Here is a 22,530-nt window from a genome sequence, read left to right as displayed (position 1 = left end):
AAGTTTAAGGACGCGTTTATAACGTTCGATTTATGAAAGACCATACTGCGGAGAAAACCATACTGCGGAAGTTACCAAATAGTGCTGTAATGTTATTCTGGTGAAAAAGAAAAGAAAAAAAACATAATTTTGATTAATAAAACCAATATGCGGTATTTAAACCATTCAGGTAATTAATTTTTCAGTTCTTATCGTAACGGTTTGCCAGAAATACTGGTTTTCAAAATTATAGTTCTTATTGCTACTTGAAATACATGAAATACACATGATAAAATTCATGAAACACATGAAAAATGCATAAAAAAACCATGATAAAATTAATAATTTAAATATATAATAAAATTCTCAAACTACCACATATACCAAATTAACAATTAATTTTATTAAGACTATTTCTGAAGCGCCTCGGTAAAAATTGCCGAGCTTGTTGGTGTTCCCATAGAGCCAGAAACATAGTAACTTTTACCATATTGTGGTAATTTTGACCATACTTCTTTCTCAGTGTGATGAGAAATTTGGAAACTACGCCAGCTTCATATATGCTTGAACATGTGCACATTTCAGAGGCAACAAGCAGTGACTTTCAGAAGAAATTCATGACCTTTCTTAAAGGCACTAATGAAAATAGTTTTTTAAAGTTTGAACTTCGTTATAACGATTTCGGCAATATGAAAGGAAGTTTTGATTTAAATTCAAAATATGTATTGGTTTCTTTTATTTGTATCAATCTACTTTTTTAATTTAGTTTTTTTGTGTGGCATAAATTGACAAGAACTTATTAAATTAACAAGCATTAATTTAGGTCAAAATAAATTAAAAATATTATATTTAGTATTTTAATAATTTATGGTTATGAAATACAGTATGGAACGCCAGAGTTTTTGTTCAGCGATAACGGTGAAATCTTCCAAACACTGCCCATTTTCAAACAATATATACATTTTTTTAATTTGCACTTATTTGCAGTATTTAGATCTAAGCCAAACACTTATTCGTCATCGAGATTTCTTTAATTTACGAAATCAATTATTGATATATTTTTGAATATGAATGGACAAAAAATTTCAAACTACTATTTTTATATATATTTTAGTACAAATATAATTCTGATAATCGAACAGATTATTTTTCGTAACTATTAGACTATTTCTTTGTAATTAAAAAATACCAAAATCTACTTTTACTTGTAATTAAAAGTGAGTCTGGAAAAAGAATTGAAAAAAAGGACACGTATGTCCCATCTGCGTCAAAGGGTTGCAATGATAATATTTCCGAATTCCTATAATTCTATTGATTTGTGAATGAGAAAAGAATGTTATTCATTAATTTAAGAAATATTGATGAAACTGAGATTGAACAGTTTTCTATTTCAATTAGTATTTCATACGCGCTTAAAAAAGCTTAACGTATTTAATGTCCATCGTTATATCTCGTCAGATAATGATGAATTGAAAAAAACGAAGAATAAAACATTTATTACTTCCGCATATTTCTAATCGTTAAATATCACATAATCAATCTAGAAAGAAAAATAGTGAGGAATCACTAGTACAGACGTTTATTTTGTCTCCTCATCAGCGTCAGCAACATTCTTCGGAGTCGATGATATTTTCTAGAATAAAAGTTAAAAATTTTATGCAAATTATTCTGTGAGTAGTCTTCGTTTTATTCTTGTGATTCAATTAAAAATAGGTGTAATAATTATACAGTTCTTTTCTACTAATCAACACTGATAAATAAATTAATTGAAAACATGAGAAAAAATAGAAAACTTTATTTTCAGTTCCTTTTCAAGAGGTTTACTTGATTTAGGTAAACACCGGTTCCACGACCCCGAAGATTCCCAGTGATTTCCACATTTTCTTCGGTTTTTATCTTCAGAATCGTTTGATTGATTTCGTTTGATTTGATTTCTGTAAAATCGTTTGATTTCGTTTCATAGAGACGCGACGTCATTTAAATTGGACAGTTTAGCCGATTTTCGGTTGGTGTGTCATTAAACTCAACATTCAATCCAAGTTATTTACAGTGCACTCTAATTTCAACTCTGTTTTATTTCTGTGAACTTATTTGATGATAAGTTTAATGTTATAATTTTATTTTTGTAAATTTTTTTTATAAATTAATTCAGAAAAAAAAAGAATTTTTTTAATTAACTTCGGAAAAACTGCTGGTAATATATTCTTAAATTAAGCATTAATAATGTCACTTTCAGTCTTTTCAGCTGCCGCAACTAAATAAGATTATATATATGTGAATGTAGTAGTTGGGCGAATTGCATCATCTACTTCCTCATTGAAAGGTTTAACTCGGAAAGGCTTAACTCGCGCCCGGGGCACAATACCCTTTTTGCGCCCCCCCCCCCCATTCGAAAACCATATAATATTATATGTAAAATATACTCGCAAATAAATAAATATATAAAGTAAAATAAATAAAGTCATAGACTCAAGCTAGGCTTTAAATTTTAGACAAAAAATGTAGTTGAGAGAACAAGACTAGATTTTGAAATGTATATGATCATCTAGAATTAGTTCAAAAGATACCTATGACATATTTTACATATTTATAAAGAAATATTTTAAAAACACGCAGTTTTAAAACAATAAAAAAGTAAATATTTATTATCTCTAAGGAGATACATATATTTAATAATCATATGATTATAATACATTAATAAAACTAATTACTATGTCTAAATTTTCCGTGCTTTTGATGAAGCAAATGCATCAATAATATCAAAATTGACCATTTAATATTTTTCTCTTTCCACACTTAAAAATGTTAGGTCACTTAGGCGATCTGTCAAAATTAATTTTAATTTGCTGAATGAACGTTCGCAGCTATCAATTGATACTGAGATAGTCAGGAGTATTTGAAATGCCGCTCTCAGATTTGGAAAAACATCTTCTCCATTCGAGATTGATTATAAAAGTAAGAAATTCTAATGGAGTTTTAGGTTTAATTTCTTTTCTACTGCGGAGTAACATTTTGCTGTCACATATTTTGATAAAAAGTTCTATTACATTGAAATCTGTATTATAAAATTCACCCAGATTTTTACAATTTTTTTTTAATGTCGTTATCAACATTATCCTTGTTTAATAAATTTTCAACGTCTAGTAAAAATCCAAATTTGAAATTAAGGTCACTTAATCGTGTACACATTTCTTGTTGGAGACGATCAAAAGTGCTTTTCATAACGCGAGAAATTTCACTTTCTGCGGAAAGACCAGCATAGCCAATTCTCCGGGCAAGTATTGTTGTATCCATATCACATTTTTCACAAAGAGACTCTGCTTTTTCTATTGCCTCTTTACAGAGCTTGTCTCAAATTTCGGCTAGTTCAGTCGCTAATGATTCAAGATCATGGAACACTTCTCTAAAATTCACTCTAGGATCTTGTAATCTGAGCTGCACAAGATCAATCCTTCTTAAGATTTCGTACCAGAAATGAACTAAAGTTATAAAACTAAAGGTTAGTATATTTTGCAACAGAATTGTAGCTTCACTTCTGTTGTCACTTGTAGTGGTAGTGTGCTCTGCTAATTTTTCTATTAGTTCTATTATATTCTATAGCCCATAGATGATAACGATAACCGCTTGTATTCTGGCGCTCCATCGCGTTTCAGATGTGTGACCTGCTATCCCGGCAGCATTATCGCAACATTGTGATCTGCAGTTTGTTAATGAAATTTCATCGTAATTTAATTTCTCTAAAATTGTATTTTCGATCGAGGCTGCATCTTTAGCATGTATTTCAATAAAACTCAAAAAAGATTTTTTGATGGAAGCTTTTTTATTGATAAAATCAACATCTACATAACTAACGACTTGGGACATTTGTTCTCGATGAGAGATATCAGGAGTTGAATCAAACAAAAGTCCATAATACTTATTTCTTTTTAAAATCGTCTATTAGTTGATTTCGAACTGTAGATGCCAGAAAATGAATGAATTCATTTTGAATCTGTGGTGACAATTATGAGAACAAAAAATTTTTCTGTTAACAAATTTTTTCATACTCTATTCACTTAATAATAGAATCGTCGAATAGATGTAGTAAGTAATCTTATTTGATTTATACTTACCAAGAATGCCTTGAACTTGAAAGGTAATAACATAGTGAAATATACAATATAATTTATGCTGACATTAAACTTATATACAACATTTAATAACATTTCATTTTTATTCTAAGCAGAGCGCGATGACAAGGACGTGAATTAAATATTGAAATATATTTAATATGAATATTAATTTAATATAATATTTAATATGAATTAAATATTATGAATAATATTTATGAATTAACATTTATTATATTACACTGGCACTAATTTAAAATATATTTTCCAGAATTCAATTATAATAAGAAAAAATTATCCAGCAATTTTTTGTTTTGCGGACCATTTGGCGCCCCTTTGTGAGTAGCGCCCGGGGCATGATGCCCCCCCTTGCCCACCCCTCGCTACGCCACTGGTGCCAGACTGTCCAGAAGGGATAGTACCGCATAGATGGAAACACTAAGTCTAGACGGGAAAAGTCCCGAATTGATAATTAACTCTCTTTTTCCAATTCCATAGAACAATCTAATTGAGCATTCATACTTCGTCTCTTCGCAACGCTGCGTGTAGGCAGCTCTCACCGGTCATGATATCGCTGTTAAGCTTATTTCCTTTTTTTTTATTAAATGTTAAGTTAAACTATTGTCCTTTTTCCTCCTTTATTCCACAAATCCCTATATATATATATATATATATATATATATATATATATATATATATATATATATATATATATATATATATATATATATATATATATATATATATATATATACAAATTAACATGAAAAACATGAATAAAATAAAAACTAAATGGTAGAGAAACAAGAATGGTAAAAGCAAATAGTCGTTGTCAAGACACATCTATTGCTATAAATGCGATATTTCTGAATAAAGAATAATTATCCTAAGATAAAAATTATTCTTTATATGTGTCGATATCGCAAAAAACCTTATGTTGTAAAAAATCATGAAATAAAAGAAAAATGTAAAAGGCAATCAAACTTACCGGCGTGAATTAAAACGCGGTTTAGGTTTAAAAGTACAATAATAAAACAGTTAACAAAAATCGCGAAGATGTAAAATATTGCTTATAGCTTGAATCGAATATAATAAAATTAAAAAAACATTTGATCGAAGAAGAAGAAAAAAAATGTTTAGGTAAAATATTAGTGCTGCCATCTATGAGAAACAATTAGTAAAAAGATATTAAAATTGAAATAATAATAAAAATGTTTAACGGATTGAATAAATTAGCAGTCTTAAAAAAAAAATCATTTATAGGGAAATTAATTTAAAAGTCAGTCTGTCAGGATAGAAAGCCGTTCATAGACTTATCCTTCATTCATAAATTCTAACATAATTTTACAGAATACACATATCCATCTTTCATAGGGTGACTTATTTAAAAATCAGAGCCTGCATACAGGAATAGAAAACCGTTTATAGGTTTTATTCTTCATTCATACAACCTTACATAATTTTAAAGTATACACGTATCACCTGCATTCATTTGGGGTGGTTCTTTACGAACCAGAGCCCATTCCACTTATACAAAAATAATAAATAAATAAACTGTTTATTATACTGGACAATATATATATATATATATATATATATATATATATATATATATATATATATATATATATATATATATATATATATATATATATATATATATATATATATATATATATATATATATATATATATATATATATATATATATATATATATATATATATATATATATATATATATATATATACACCGAAGAGCCATTGCATTATGACCACCCACCATCTGTGACAATGGGCTCGCCCAGGAACAGTGTTTTCATGGGGCACATTAGGACCCATAATCCTCATAGAACAATCCCTGACGTCTGTAAGCTACTTGAACACAGTTGCAGACCAGGTTCACCCATTCATGGCAACAGTTTTTCCTGCGGGGGATGGTGTTTACCAACAGGATAATGCACCATGTCATAAGGGTCGAATAGTTATGGATTGGTTCGAGGAACATTCCAGTGAATTTCAAGACTTGTCTTGGCCCCCAAATTCATCTGACCTTATCCAGTAGAGCATTTGTGGTCCTACTTTGAAAACCGAATTCGTGCTGCCACGCTATCCCCTCGTAATGTGAGGGAATTGCAGGACCTGTTGGTGAGCGCTTGGTACCAGATATCTCAGACTACCTATCAGCACCTTGTGGAATCAGTGCCACGACGGGTGCTAGCAGTTTTGAGGGCTAAACGTGGTCCTACATGTTATTAGCAGGGTGGTCATAATGTAAAGGCTCTTCGGTGTATATATATATATATATATATATATATATATATATATATATATATATATATATATATATATATATATATATATATATATATATATATATATATATATATATATATATATATATATATATATATATATATATATATATATATATATATATATATATATATATATATATATATATATATATAAGGCAAAAATTTACTACTTTTTGATGTTCTCTTTCATGAAAAAAGGATTTCAAGAATTTTCTTATGGATATCTTTCATTTATAAGCCACTTCCTAAGGCCGAGCATTAACCCAAGCAGAATTTTAATTAAACATATTTTTTACACTTTTTTTTGTTGTTTTGTAATAATTTAGGTCAAAATAAGTGAAAGATATTATATTTAGCATTTTAATAATTTATGGTTAGGAAATACAACATGAAACACCAGTATCCCTGTCTGCGTTAAAGGTAAAATCTTTCACAACACGGCTCTCTTCCAAACAATGATATTTTTTAAATTTGCAGTTCTTAAGAGAAACAATAATTCATCGTTGAAATTACTTTAATTTACAAAATCAATCATTAAAAAATTTTTGATTAAAAAAATTTGACTTTTTTTTTAGATCTTATATTTCAGCTGAATTAAAATTCCGATAATCTGACAGATTATTTTATTGGACTGATTTTTTGTAATTAAAAAATACCAAAATATATTTTTACTTATAATTAGAGCGTCAGAAAACGAAATATAAAAGGGACACCAGTGTCTCATTTGCGCCAAAGAGTTAATGAATTATTAGTACTTTAAAACGGCATTAAATAATTTAAATCATATTGAACATGTATAACTGTTTAAATGTAAGCAATCTTATTATAAATGTGTAATCACTTAACATTTAACACCGAGAAAAAAGTTCTAATCGCTTCTTTTCTTTCTGCAGTATATAAAGACTTAGATAGTTTGCAACCTTGAACTTAGTGACGATTATTACTAGCTTTGGTTGGGAAGTAAACATAAGAAATACTGATAAACACATGGAATGAATCCTGATCAAACAAGAGCTGCTTAAAGGTGAATGATTTGTTTGAAATTACGATAGGGTATTGCTATGGCAATAGAAGTACACGTTAAATCTTATCAATTTGAGAAAAATGTTTCGTCTAGTTCTAATCATGCTTGACTAACCCTGGTAAAAAAAGAATGATAGCTAGTTGCGCATAAAAGTAACAAGCTACCACGAAATTCAATGAATATATCAGACAGCTGTAAAAAAATATAAGTTAATATTATTAAAATCATAATTTTATGTTATGTTAAATATTAATTTCATATACGAAGATCGGTAAAAAAAAAAAATTTCGGAAGGGAAAATAAAAGGTATAAACATCAAATAGAATTTTTTAATTTTTTGTTCATAAAATATATGTGTTTATAATTTCAAACTAGTTCATCGTTATATAGCTTCTTGTGTTTACTTAAAGAAGATAAGGCACATTAAAATTATTTAAACCAAATTAAAAATTTTATTATTCAATTTATAAGTACGATTTTTCCCCTTTTTTGAATTAAAAAAAATACAATTCCATTGTCAAATAAACCGAATAATAACGCTCTTTATTTATTCACTGGCAAAAAATAAATAAAAAAGCAAAATAGTTCTTTTCGCTGAAGCAAAATAATTCCTCTCTAATGAAAGAAATTAGTATGCTTATAGATTGGAAGAAAAAAAGTTTAATTCCTTTTCAACAGTTGTTACATTTACTCAACTGTCAAGTAACAGAATCCGAAAAGTGACAAAAATTCTGTATGATTTAAAAGTAAACCAGTTACAAATTTAATTTTTATGATTTATTATAATCAGACCATTCCCCCTAAAAAATCACATACTGCATGTATCTAGAAAATTATAATCTAACGACGAAATCTCTGGAAAATATTGAAATTTACAATACATCATACATTGTAAAAAAAAAATGCCGGACCAAATTACGGTAAAAAAGACCGGCACTCAGGATGCCGGTACTTTTTACCGTAAAATCCATTTTTACCAGAACATGTTATGGTACTTGAAATCTCATATTTTGTAATTTTTGCAGTAATAATTACTATAAAATCATAGAAATCACTCTCAATAAATATTACTGTGAAAATTACGGTATAATATTTTACGAGAAGAATGGATTTTCCGGATGATGTACCCGAAGTGCAGGTACTTTATACAGTAACTTGATCCGGATTTTTTTACAGTGTACTAAATGCTTCGTAATATTCTTGAACAATCTTGCATAATCCCGTTTACTTAGTAATTTGTAAAAAAAAAAAAAAAAAAAAAAATATAAAGTTTATTGAATGATTTCACTACTTATACTTGCAAACAACATGATTGTGGTCGTTATTCTCTAGTTCCATTTAACGTAATCAGAACTTTCACACTTCGGAACTGTATAAGAAGTTCTAATAATTTAGCCATTTGTGTACTTTCCACACATGTTTTGTAATTAAATTACTATTTCACGTCCAATTTCACAAATATTGATATTTCTTCACTTTTCAAAGCTCTGAAGAAAAGTTTTTTAAATTCAACTACATCATTAACAATTATGATTTCAAATCATTCCACAAAGCAGGAATGAAGCTTTTGGATGGTCAGTAGAATCAATAGCTGGTGGAAGGCCGCATTTTTTTTAAAAGGTCTTTGAAAACGTTTGTATATTGCGTACAATTGTTTACTTTGTATTTCAGAAAAGGTATACATCGAACCATAAAAATCAATAGAAATTTAAAATTAATTAAACACAATAGCTGTATTTTTATTCAATTTGCTTTTAGTGCTAACTTTAAAAAGTTTCATTTCTCTGAAACAATTGAAAAAGTATTACAGTACAAAAAGAACAAGGTTTAAAAGAGTTTTGAGATTTATTGCTGATTGCTCCGATTTGAATGCGAAGATAGAGATAACTAAAACATTACTGTTTAAAGAACTGCAGCAACAAAAAAATTTATTGAAAAAGAAATTAGCAAACATAGAAGGGCACAAAAATTTGATTATTCCCCATTTTACATTAGAAAATATTGCATTTAGAAAATAGAGAAAAATAATAACGATGATAATTTGTTTCTTTTATATTAAAGACAATGGTGTTAAACATTTCACTTCACCAAGCAAAGAAAAACAAGCCCAGACTCCATCCCAGCAATGAAATTTTCAGAGATAAGTTTCGTCATGACGACGTATTGCTCAAAATAATTGTTGATAATATTAGGTTTATGACGTCATTCTAACGCAATTTATCACTAAAAATTAGTAACATCTAACCTGAGAAAAGGTTTATTAGGCTAACTAGTTTCTTCAGTGAGTACGAAAAAAACATTGTTGAATACATCACACTCTTAATACTGTAGAAAAATGCTTTCGACAATCACTATACTTATTTTTAATTTTATGGAATTCACAAATTTTTATTACTTTTCCATTTCTAACTGTTGCTGTTTAAAATTGCATGCCTTATACAATTCAAAACTCACGATTTTTTTTTTTTTTTTTTTTAATATTTTATGAACTTGTCATGTTTTTTTATTTCGATTTTCCCTGTTTTGATTTGAAACTTTTCAACGATAAAAAGCTACTCTCCATAGTGCTCTTGAACATTTTTTTTTTATATATAACGGATTCTTTCGGGCTTGCCAACTTCCAAGATTACATTAGCATCCAACCATTAAAGGTTGCTTTCGTAAGAAGTGCTGATAGAGTTACACAATAAATTTTTCATGTAACGTAACAATAATTTTTTTTTCTGGAACTAATTGTTTAACTAATTCTATCATACTTTTTGATTGCCATCTTTTTAAACAGAAAAAGTAGTTCTCAAGATAGCATTCTCTTATACAACATTCACTTTCTTCGCTCAATCTTTTTTTTAAAAAAATCTTGCTTTAAAAATTTTAAAAACTTCAACCTCAAAATGACTTAGTGACACATACCAACGACTTGATCAAAGGGGTCACGTTTTAACATCCTAAACGTAAAAATTGTTCTTTTTTATTGCTTTGCGAAGTATTTTTATTGGAAATCTGTTTATTGAGCATATAGTAGACAAAATTTAAAAAAGCACCACCAAACTAAGAAGCTTTGGAACTACTGCATATCCGATTTGCAATCATCGTAAAATGGCTTCTATTTTATAAATGTATTATGTAAAACTAGAAAATTTGATGAAAGAGTCTGTTTGACCTAGAATATCATCTTTTAAGTAGTGTCTTGTTGTCAATGCATATCAAGGTCTGAAAGTTTGACCTTAAAATTGTTGATATTAACATTTCTTTCGTATAACTGGAAGATTGTTTTATCAAGAAAACATCATTACTGTATTGATATTCTTTATGATTCAGATGAAGGAAATTATTAGATTTTTGCAAAACAGATATTAAATCATTCAAAATATGTAAACATCTGAAAAGCACGCAGGCATTTTCCCAATTGTAATAACAGGCATATTATCTCTGAAAATTTCTTCAAAATTAAACAAATTTTAAATTAAATCTATGAATTTAAATTAGATCAAATTAATCAATAGAGCACATTCATCCATGGGTTGAAATTTAAAAATACAGGAAGTTCACAATCACCGCCCTTGATATGTCAAAACGTCCTTAATAAGCACAAATAGGTTCATAAATTATAGTGATATCGATATTTGATGAATCATTTATGATAAAGGCATAATTATTAACATCAAAATCAATTTCATTTATGGTTCCTAGCAATCAAATTTCAAATCCTTTCTTTTCACTTTGATAATCAAACTGGTTTGATCTACGCCTTCCTCTATAGTGATTCATCATATTTCGCTTGAGGTTTTGTTTTCTCTAGCTAATTGTGACCCTCGTGTGTCAACCTTTTGAGCTTCACTATAGACAAGGTTTCTAAAAATACAAAATTAAAACTGTAATTACGAAACGTAAAAAAAACGTGAAGAACAATAAATAACGTTAAGAGCAACAAATAACGTAACAAATCCAAGCTATAAGATCAGCAGTTTACCTGATTACAGTTATCTCTTTTACATGGGTCCAAAATTTACAAAAAAATTATATTTACTTAGCGAAAGTATGATTTTGTATTTGATTACACAAATTTTGTATGGGAAACTAGAATTGTTAGATTTAATTTTTAGTTCGGGTAATACAATCATTAAATCAAAAGCGTTAGTTTTTCCCTTCTCTATACCATTCCCCGGAATGATCTAAAAAAGATTTTATAAACCATCGAACTGAATTTATAATTTAATAACACAAGAGTCGAATGCTACCCTGCTGTATCAAGCTCAATGTAAAGGAAAAGACACCTACAATATTATGAACTTCGGCTAAGAATATATAAATTCAACGTGACCTTTTTTGTAAGTTGACCTACAGTCTAAGCTGAACTCTATTATCAAGAGCGGTATTGATTCCATATAATAAAAGAGAGCCTAACTTTCGTAGCTTGACCACTTGGTAATCTTCTATGCTGACCGGTGTTTATCAAATTTGCCTAATAGCGCTATTGAATGCTATTTCAAATCCTTCATAAGCTGATCAGGGGGAAAAAAGGTTTCTGTTCTTACAATTTTTATTCCATTAAATTATGGATTAGAATTTCCCTGAATTGATGAAATAATATTGAAAGCTAATCTAAAGTAAAAAAATAACCTTAACCCCCTTAGGGAAATGAACATACACATTGCTCATGTTTTCTGTAACTTGTTATCTTTTCCTGAAGTCGTCTGCTGCAATGATATCTTTAAAAAAAATTCATTTCTTAATGTCTCGTTTAAACTGAATGCTGTTATCATATCATTCCCATTTATTACGTTTTCTTTTCTATCTGAGGTCAAAATGCATAATAATGATATACAACATTCTAGAATGGATTATTTCAGGACAGGTATTTCTCAATTTGTGCTGAATTCAGAATAATGATATACAACATTCTAGAATGGATTATTTCATGACATGTATTTCTCAATTCGTGCTGTAACACATCAAAACATACATCTAAGATAAAACACAGAAGGGGGAAAAAAAGATAAAAACTTTACATGTATATTTTTAAACTTCGTGATATTCTGTATAAAAAAAAAATATTAATGGGACAAGAATGTTTGAAAAATATTCAATAAATTATTATTCCGTGAACCACCAATTACATTTATAAATCATTTTTTCATTATTTTTTATCAGTTATTCATTATTTATTCTCAAAATAACGGAAACAGGACAAATTTTGCTTTATACAGCAATCTCAGCTTTTTAAAGAACGAAGTTAGAAATTATGAAATAACAGTTGCATTAAGTAACTGTCATTCCAGTAACTCATATTAAGCTGTCATTTAGTAACTTATTACAACTACGTAATTATAATATTTTTATCTTACACAGCGAGATTTTAAGATTAATTTATGTACTTCATCAATCGGCAAACGTTAAGCATGTTTCGTGTATAATTTATTTGCGCTTCGATGGCACAGTTGGAAAAGGCGTCGCTCACTCCACTGGTAAAGAGCTAGGTGTCGTGAGCATATCGTTGCTAACAGCCATTCTAACAGCCAACGTGTATATGCAGCAACGGGCCCGCTAAATCTGTCATGGCTGAAAGTCCTTTTGTTGTATACGCAGAGGAGATTTGGAGAGATGGGTACCAGCTCAGACGTTGTCCACGTTCTCTGGGTGGGAACAAAATTAGGAGATAGAGCCCTGAAAAATGGGACTATACTCTTGATCTTGACTGTGATTTAGTGTGTTTCAAGTATACCTGTCACGGATATAAAAGATGGACATCAGGCTTCTAAGTTTCCTAAAAAAAAAGGAGGGAATGATGGCTAGTTTACGAATAAGGTTGCCTAAATAATCTTGTTTTTAACTTCATTTCCAAATATGGCTCCAGAAATAAAATACATACATAGTATTATTTAAAAAAAATTATATTCGTGAAAATTAAGAACACATCAATCATGCCAGAAATGCTGTACCAACACAAAAACAGAGTTAAACAAATAATGCCTTGTGCACACGTGGAATGTTCACTAGTGCAAAACCTGCAGCGGCTGATCCTTAATTAATAAATATGCGTATTGTGTATTTTTAATTTTGAGAGCTAGCATATTGCTTAAAATGTAATTAAATAAAATATGGCATTTTTCAACTCAAATCTCAAAGTTAGTTTCTGATTGTCTCCAGTTGAATTTTTATTACTATTCTTTAATGTATTTATTACTAATTATTTTCGAGACTTACAATTAATTAATTTCGGTAATAGGTACAAATTAAAATAAAAAGTTTTGTATTGGGGAATAGAAGTTTTGTAATATCGAGAAAAGGTACTTTATTCGAATATGAGAACCGTATAAAAATTGTCATTGTGTTATTGACGTTAATGATACTTAATTAATTTTGGTAATAAGGACAAATTCAAATTAAAAAAAATACATTTTGTACTAAAAAGACAAATTAATGGAGGGAAAAAAATACATATTCGTATAGGGGAGCAAAAAAAAATCATAATATTGTTTTGACGCCCATAATACTTAATTAATTTTGATAAAAACTTACTACTGATATTACGTTAATCCTCATTTTTAAAAGAGTGCTGATATTAGCACCAAGATATCTACTATAAGTACTAAAGAAATATTTTTTTTACTCTCACTGAAAGGGTTAAGTATTGGAGGAAATTGTTGATTATGATAATTTTTGATTATCAGGAGTTGATCTCGAGCAATGGCATTATCACAAATGATAGTGAATATAGTTAACCTCCATCTTGATTGGATGAACTTCTAAGAAAAAGTTTTGCTTAATGTAATATTCCTAAAGTCGTAGGGCAACAAATAATAACAAATAATAATAAATATAAAAAAATGGAATTAATTCAGCTTAATCGCGATGGTATGCGTCCTGTTTTGCTGACAGTTTTACGCATGATTTCATAATGTTGATCATTACACATTTATTGATTATTTACTTTTAGGCCACGCTGTACGAAGAACGGGTAATCGGCGACTTCAAACAAAAATAGTGAGGAGGAGATAGCCTGGTTGGCAGGGTGACTCTCATTCGTGAAAACGGGAATTCGAATACAACCGGCCGAAGACATGTAGTAAATTGTGACCGGTGCACGTTAAATCTGTCAGGTCACGAAGTCCTCCATATTGCCATAACAAATTATACTTCTGGGGGTACTGAATTGGATATTGATCGTTCTCTGGTTCTGGTCAAGATTACAATATGTGGATGAACGAATGGATGTATGAATGGGTCCACACTATAAACCTTTGTCATGTATGGGTATGGCAGAAGTCGAATTATTGGTCATAGATGGGGCCACTGGAAAGCAAGAACAATCGTACTCCTTGCCTTAGTGGCCAACCACAACAGATAAAATTAGTATTTCATGAAGGTCAAAGTGATTCACTCTTTAAGCTGAATAGTTAAGGAAGATTACGGTGCACCAATGACTATATGATGGTAAGAGAAATATTACAATATTAAAAAATGAGGCATTTGCTTATTTCACAGTGCTGGAGATGAAACAACGGAGATTAACTCTCTGATTCCCGAGGTCTAAAATTTTTCACTTCCTTACTTTTGCTTTTTCTCACAGCGAGTGCCTATTTATGACATAGGGTAAGCAGGTTCGAAGCCTTTTTTGGGCTAAAGATTTCGTAAGAGCCCTTCCAACAGTATGCAATCAATGCAAATACATTACTCCAGTCCGATTCACTATGCATTTAATTTATACAGCCAGCAAATTGTATTGAGCAGGCGTAAAATTAACACATTCACGAAATTTCTAGCAACCGATACAGTTGTTGTTGTTGTTCACTTACGTCGCACTAGAGCTGCACAATGGACTATTGGCGACGGTCTGGGAAACATCCCTGAGGATTATCCGAAGACATGCCATTGCAATTTTGATCCTCTGCAGAGGGGATGGCACCCCTGCTTCGATAGCCCGACGACCTGCACGCGAAGTCGAGCACTTTACGGTTGAACAGTTTAACGAGGACCCATACCGCACACCCTCGGTCCCTACGCAGGCTGATCCAAGTGGTCACCCACCCGTACACTCACCGTAGCCAGTGATGCTTGACTTCGGTGGTCTGCTGGGAACCGTGTCTTAACGATCAGTCCACTGCGGGACCAACCGATACAGATACTGAGAGAATAGCAGCTTCTGTAATGTCCCCGATATTTTCTGAGCTTAAAATATCACTCGCGTTTGGGTGGTTCAGAAGCATGGTGCATAGGTCGGACGATAATTGCTACTATTTGCTATCCTATCTAAATTGTGGGGGTGTGGAGAGCTCATGCATCTGCAATATCTTCGTATCATGAGCCACCAATAGCCCACTAATGCAACATTATAACCAAACCAAATAAAACAAAAATCCCTGCATCCGGATTGGTCGATGCGAATTTCGCTAATGTGTGAACTTTCTACTTGCACAATATTTGCTTACAAAAGAAATGGGAGGAATTGAAAATCTGATTCCTGCAATGCATCGCATCAACGATTATCTTGTTAGATAGAAGTAACATTTGTAGGTTTTCTAGGAGCAGATATCATCCGGTCTCCGCACCACTCTCCTCATCTACTCTGCTCAACCATGTTATGGACTTCCCTACTGATGAATAAAAATTTCATAAGTGCGTGTATTAGCATCTCCGTATCCGGATTGACAATCCGATCAGATACCAACTTTAGTCATTCAATCCTAGCCAAAGAAAACAAATTTTCTCAGCAGAGAGAGTTGAAAATCAAAACATTAAACCAAGGTATGCATATTCGTAATGAAGATTTTGTTAGTTTTTTCACATTTGTATTTATTTATTTATTCAACTTTCTTTAACAGATATTTTTAGTTTCTTTAGTTCCATGTTGAAATTTATCTTCTCCTACTTGTGTCCTTGGGAGGTTTCTTTAGAAAGCCTCACTGGAAACACTTTTAAATTCATTGTCATCGTAAAACAAACGTTTTCAAAATAGGTGGAGCTTATATTTTTTCTTAGCGAATCAGAGACACTATACAGATTGCGCTCTAATGCAAAGGTCGTTTTCGAGGTGAAACAATTTCTGAGTTCTATTACAAACTTTAAAATTTTCAAAAGGTATGAGCACTAATGGTCATTCACATTTCAAAAAATTAAAATCGGATATGCCTGCGAAAGTTGCTGTCGTTTTGGGAGCCCAGTGGGGTGACGAAGGAAAAGGGAAGGTTGTGGACATGCTTGCATGTGATGCCGATATCGTCTGCAGGTGTCAGGTAAAATTCTATATTTTACCAAGTTATATTTAGTTAGCATTTGTCTAGTAAACATTTAAATAAAGTTTATACTCTGAACAATAAATTTTACAACTCCTGCATGTGTGTGACACCTTATTTGAAACATTACTGTAAGAATTTGCCCTTTGTTTTTAAAGAATATTTCGAAAAAGTTTCGCTTTTATAACTCGAACTCGTTAGCATACTTTGCAGTTATCTCTCATTAAAATAGGTAAAAAAAAACTTTGCTGTAGCAAGTAATCTACATTTAACAGTTTTTATAGTACGCATAATACATGATAACTATACAACAAAACGGTGTAACTTTACCAAGAACTTAGCATTTATTAGTTTCACTTCTAAATCTACTTAGCCTACTTCACTTCTAAATGTATTTATGTTCCATTTTAATTGCCTTACAATCTACTCAAATTATAACCCTCTTAATATATAACATTCTCATTTACTATTTGTTTGTTTACATTTTCATTTGTAATTGGGGAAATATTATAATATTCATTTTTCATACGTTATTAGCAAATTTAAGTTATCTCTAAGATATAAAATTTACATCTTACAAAATATTCCATTATGAATACAAAATATTGCTTTCTAGTAGTATGCTTAAATTATAAGTCATTTTTTATTAGTTCACATTTTTATATTTAAGTAACTGTTCATGTACATTATCATACTTGTCTGACCATTTGTTTACATTTTAATTCATGAGCTATTGTACATGAAAAATTAAATTGGAATTAATCTTCCTGATAAAAATTTTATTTATATAAAGACATTTAATTTTCTCTTTAGAATAGTTATTAACTTGTTATAAAAGTATAGTCCTTTTTTAATCTTTATTTAGCTTTATATCTTATCAAAAACACATTTTTTCAAAATAATGATTTTAAATTTTTTTAAAATCAGAATTCTAAATGTATAATACATATTATATACTACTGTAAAGGGATGTCTTTTGCAATGTAGTTTAAAAATCAAATATTTTTTTGCCAGTTTAAAACAGAATTTTTTTTTAATTTTCAACTATAATTAGACTTTTTTAATTGAATGTGTGTCCTAAATTTCTTTGAAACTGCAATTTATTTGCATAATCAATTTGAAGAAACTTTTTTGTCATTTCCATCTTTATTTGTTGAATCCTTATAGCTACAATGGCTTAGAAGTATTAATTATGAAATAAACATCAGGTATTAAAGGGTTGATTCTTAAAAGTTAGAATAATTGTGTTTACAGGGGTCAGTCTAGCTTCTTCTGAGAGGTACCTATTTTGTGAAAATTTAGACATAATTTGTGAAAATTAAAAATTAAAATTATTATATTAAATTAATTATATTATTATATTAAATTAATTATATTATTATATTAAATTAAAATTATTATATAATAATTATATTTAAAAAAATCAACACAAAAATATGGATTTATCATTTCTTACGAGACACAAAAATAAAATTTTAAGAAAAAGTGTTTTGTGAAACTACCGTTTTTCCCAAAGTTGAATTTGTGAAGGTACCTCTAAACGGTAGTAAATTTGGCCTGGACAGACCCCTGGTTTAACAAAGTTATTTTACATGTGACATAGAATTTTTAAATCTAAAATTAATGAAACATTAAGATACAAGATGTCTTATATTTAGGGTGGCAACAATGCTGGCCATACTGTAGTTGTTGAAGGTAAAGAATATGATCTACATATACTACCAAGTGGAATTATCAACAAAAATTGTGTCTCCATCATTGGTAAGTTTTAAATGTTCATCTTAAAATATTTACTAGCAAAGAGATTGTAAATAAATATTAATATTATGTTATATTATCATTTTAATTTCTAATTTCTTACTGAGAACATTTTCTATGGGCAAAATTGAATAAGCTATTGTCTAAGTTAAAATTAAAACTTAGATTGAGTTGTGTGCAGTAGATTCTCAAAACTAGAGAGTTGTGTACAGTAGATTCTCAAAACTAGAGATTGTTTTTGCATTGTAAAAGACCAGATTTCAGAAAATTTCTAATTTTAGATGTTTTATCTAAGCCTATAAAGGAGGTTAGACTAAAAATTATTTTTAAAAAAATATTGCATTTGATTCCATCATAATCATAAACCTTCATAGCTTTTTTCTTTTCGGCTGTTATTTGCTGAATTTTCTCTTGGCTTTTAAAATCTTTATATTTTAATAGGTTTTTATGATTGTCATTTATTCTGTTAACGTTTGTACAGTGCATTTCTATGTGGCTTTTAAGATAATGAAATATTATTACAGCACTCTAATTAGAATCTGTGCATTTAAATAATCACTTTTTACCACACTTGATTTCATATAATTGTGCAGGTTTTTTTCAACAGTTATTTCTAGACTTCCTCATAGTCTTTAAAATTTTGATATTTTTACTACGCCAGTTTTACGATGTGTGAATTTTGAAATGGTTCCCCATTCACGATGATTTTATTGTAAATTCATGTGGTCTTAATTGTTTTTTTCTTTCTTTTTGGAAGAAGTTACTATAATTCCTTTTAAATCACAATAGTGTAGCAAACACAATTAAGTAATAATTTTTTTTCCCTTTAGTTCATGAGAATTTTATCATAAATATATTAAGTTTTAACAGTTTTTTCAGTTGTTATTTCTAGAGTTGTGGAGTTAGAATATAAGTTACAGATTTTTGGTAAAAAGTGGTAGTCATGGACACTCCAATTCAGATTCTAGTTTTTGTTGGACAGTTAGAATTTGAAATTAAAGTGAATTGAAATAAATTTAATGAGAAACTGAGTTATTATTTTTACGAATTATATACATTAATAAATATTTACTTTATTTGGTTATTTTAAATTAGTAACATGCATATTTGTTATTAAGAGTATCTTGAAGAATGATATTTATTGGTACTAGAGAGGTATGTCGCAGGGTTAATCACTGTGTAATTATATAGCACTTAATCAAAAACATCTGCATCTTTAAAAAATTAAATAACTATGTAAATATTCTATAAATTGTAGAATTGTTAAAAATTTCCACAGGCGTTATCATTGGAAGATGTTGTTTTGCAGCATTTTCCGATGGGTCTCAGTCTTCCTCTATTGCCCATTCTATGCTGCTCCTATTCTTGGCTGAGATTTTCTAACTGTAACTTTAAGTTTTCAGGTCTTTTTTTTTTATGTTGTCAATTCACTTCTGATCTTCCCTCCTCCCTTTTTTTTTTTTTTTTTTTTCCAATGGCTTGATTATCACCTAATCGTATTCGATGTAAATTTATTGTTCTGCGTTGATTTAATAATATCTGGCACTTTAGACAGTTTATAAATTTCAAAGTTGGTTCTTCTCCACTTTTAATCAGATTTTATTCCTCCACATTCTTCTTAAAACTCTTCTTTTGAATATAGCAAGAGTTTCTTTATCTTTTTCAGTCATTGCCTATGTTTAAGCAGTGTATAGGGGAATGTAAACAATTTTTTTTGTTCTGATGAAATCAGGTTTCAAATATTTTTATAAGTAAAAGAAAAGACTAAGGAGAGCTTTCAGATTTATCTCCAATTATATTTCCTTATTATTAACTCTGCAAATTTTTCTACCCTTTTAATTATTCAAGTTTTAAATATTTACTAGGTTTATATTTTGCAAAACAAGATTCTAACAAAAGAACAAAACTCTGGAAATCTTTTAAAAATTAATTCACACACTTTGCTACAAGTTTTTAATGTAGTTGTAAATTACTTGTACCTATATCTTTTTGTATAATTTTAACCCTTATTTTTTTTATTTTTCTACATTACCCAATCTGTAGAAATGCTAATTACGTATTTGAACGTGAAAATGACTTTTAATTTGATGTAAAAATTACTTAATTAGATGTGTTTTAGCTGTGTCATTGTTTCTTTGTTTTTTATAAGCTTGAATGAGTCTTTTGTATTTATTAAAAAATTACATAAATTTTTTTCCAGGAAATGGTGTTGTTATAAATTTGCCACAATTTTTTGAAGAAATAAAGAAAAATGAGGACAAAGGCTTAGATAGTTGTAAAGGCAGAGTGTTCATTTCTAATAGAGCTCATATTGGTAAGAATAATACCTAAATAAATGCTCATTTTTTTAATGTACAAACGAGTTATAATTTAACTTTCCAAATTTTTAGTTCATTTTTACTTTCTGATATAATATTGATATATATAATCACAGTTAAAAGCTAAAAGGATTAGCAGTCCTTTTTAAAATGGTTTATTTTAAAAAGGACTACTATTGTATACTTAAGATCAATAAAATAAACTATTGTATATTTTTTTATTATTAAAATCGATTTAAAATCTATGTTAATATATGAAATGGTCTATATTTTTATGCGATTTTTATCCCCAAGTTTGGATTAATTAATTACATGACTTTAAAAAATTAAAATTCTTATGAAAATCAATAAAATAAATTATTGAATTTTTTTAATTTCTGAAATCAATTTTAAATCTATGTTTATACATTAAATGGATTTATTATATGACTTTTAAAAAAAATTGTAGTTGGTAGATCAGTTGTTACAAATTTGAAGAAAAAAATAAGCACTTACGAATGACAGGATTAAAAGGCATATAAAGAAAGTTTCAGTTTGGAAGCACCATTGTTATAAACATTACATTAATGTGCTATACACTGCAACTTTTTAACTCCTTGATATTGTTTTCAACTTTACAGTTTTTGATTTTCATCAAACAGTTGATGGCCTTCAAGAGCAAGAAAAGGGAAACAAAAGGTGAGCAAAAATTTATGTAGAATTTTATATTAGATAATATTGCTAAAACTTAGCTAAACGGCCGATCTAAATTTTGAATTACTGAAATTCCAATGTTTTTGGGACTTGTATAGAAATTTGAATCTAGGTGACTTCTCGTCTTATAAAAAATGCGAACAAAGAGTCAGTATATACGTATCAAACTACAGAATTTGTTCTCTTGCGCCATTTAAGGCTTGAAAAAGAAAGGAAATGTAAGAAATAATGAGAATTTTTAATAGTAGGTAGAGTATAGGTGTAACTTTATATCGAGCAATATCCTTGATAAATATGATAATTTTTTTTTAATGTTATTTTGAATTATTTATTTGATTTGATTTTGATCCAATCTCCTTAAATTAATAAAACCATAGTTTTAAAGTTATAGAGAAAAATAACTTTTTTTTAAACATGAAGCAATTGTTAACTCTTCACTGTGCTGTTTTGTGTATCTGCAAAGCTAAGATGGAATTAGATTTTCTCTGATCAAGATCAGAGTTGTAGATCAAGAGCATTATTAGGCTATTTTTCGTCAGCCTGTAACAAATGTATTAAATATTATTGATTAGATGTTTACTCTCAGAACTCCTATGACCCATCCACGGAGCCCTAGGGTTCCACACTTGGAAAATTCTGATCTAGAGAAATTTGATGGGTAAAAAAGTGACTGGGTTGAATATTTCTATTTTTTATTCTGTATTGTTGTAAAATTGTGACTCACAACGTATTGATAGCTTTATAATAAAGATTTTACCAAGTGATGTTAAAATATAAATAGTGATAATTTTATAATGAAGTTTAGTGAGCCTCACTTTGGTTTCTCAGGAGATTTCTCATTGATTGATAATTGTTGTTTTAGAAATTCAGATTAGGAAATTTTTTAATTTTTTTTTCAGCTTGGGAACTACAAAAAAAGGCATTGGACCTACCTATTCTTGCAAAGTATGTCTATTTAATTAAAACTAATTGAAAATTTTATTTATGTTTCTAACCAGCCAATAAAATTTAATAATTTTTAAAATTTAGGCCAATCGTAGTGGAATCCGTTTAGCTGATTTGCTGGGAGATTTTTCTGTTTTTGAAGAAAGGTAATCTT

The 22,530-nt window shown here is 29.1% G+C and overlaps 1 protein-coding gene across 1 annotated transcript in view; it reads left to right on the top strand.

Annotated features, from left to right (window-relative positions):
* The first annotated feature begins 16,316 nt into the window (after positions 1–16,316).
* The window catches only part of Adss (adenylosuccinate synthetase), a 30,876-nt gene continuing 24,662 nt past the window's right edge, over positions 16,317–22,530 (top strand). The window contains exons 1-6 of the mRNA XM_016059329.4: positions 16,317–16,662; positions 18,321–18,423; positions 20,621–20,734; positions 21,359–21,416; positions 22,331–22,376; positions 22,461–22,522. Of these exons, the coding sequence (XP_015914815.1) occupies positions 16,510–16,662; positions 18,321–18,423; positions 20,621–20,734; positions 21,359–21,416; positions 22,331–22,376; positions 22,461–22,522 (536 nt within the window). The 5' untranslated portion in view covers positions 16,317–16,509. The remainder of the gene's footprint in view (positions 16,663–18,320; positions 18,424–20,620; positions 20,735–21,358; positions 21,417–22,330; positions 22,377–22,460; positions 22,523–22,530) is intronic.

Source organism: Parasteatoda tepidariorum, chromosome 3 (assembly GCF_982258835.1).
Source record: "Parasteatoda tepidariorum strain Cologne lab strain chromosome 3, Ptep-v5.0, whole genome shotgun sequence".
Classification (NCBI taxonomy): domain Eukaryota; kingdom Metazoa; phylum Arthropoda; class Arachnida; order Araneae; family Theridiidae; genus Parasteatoda; species Parasteatoda tepidariorum.
This window is presented reverse-complemented; position numbering and strand designations above follow the sequence as displayed.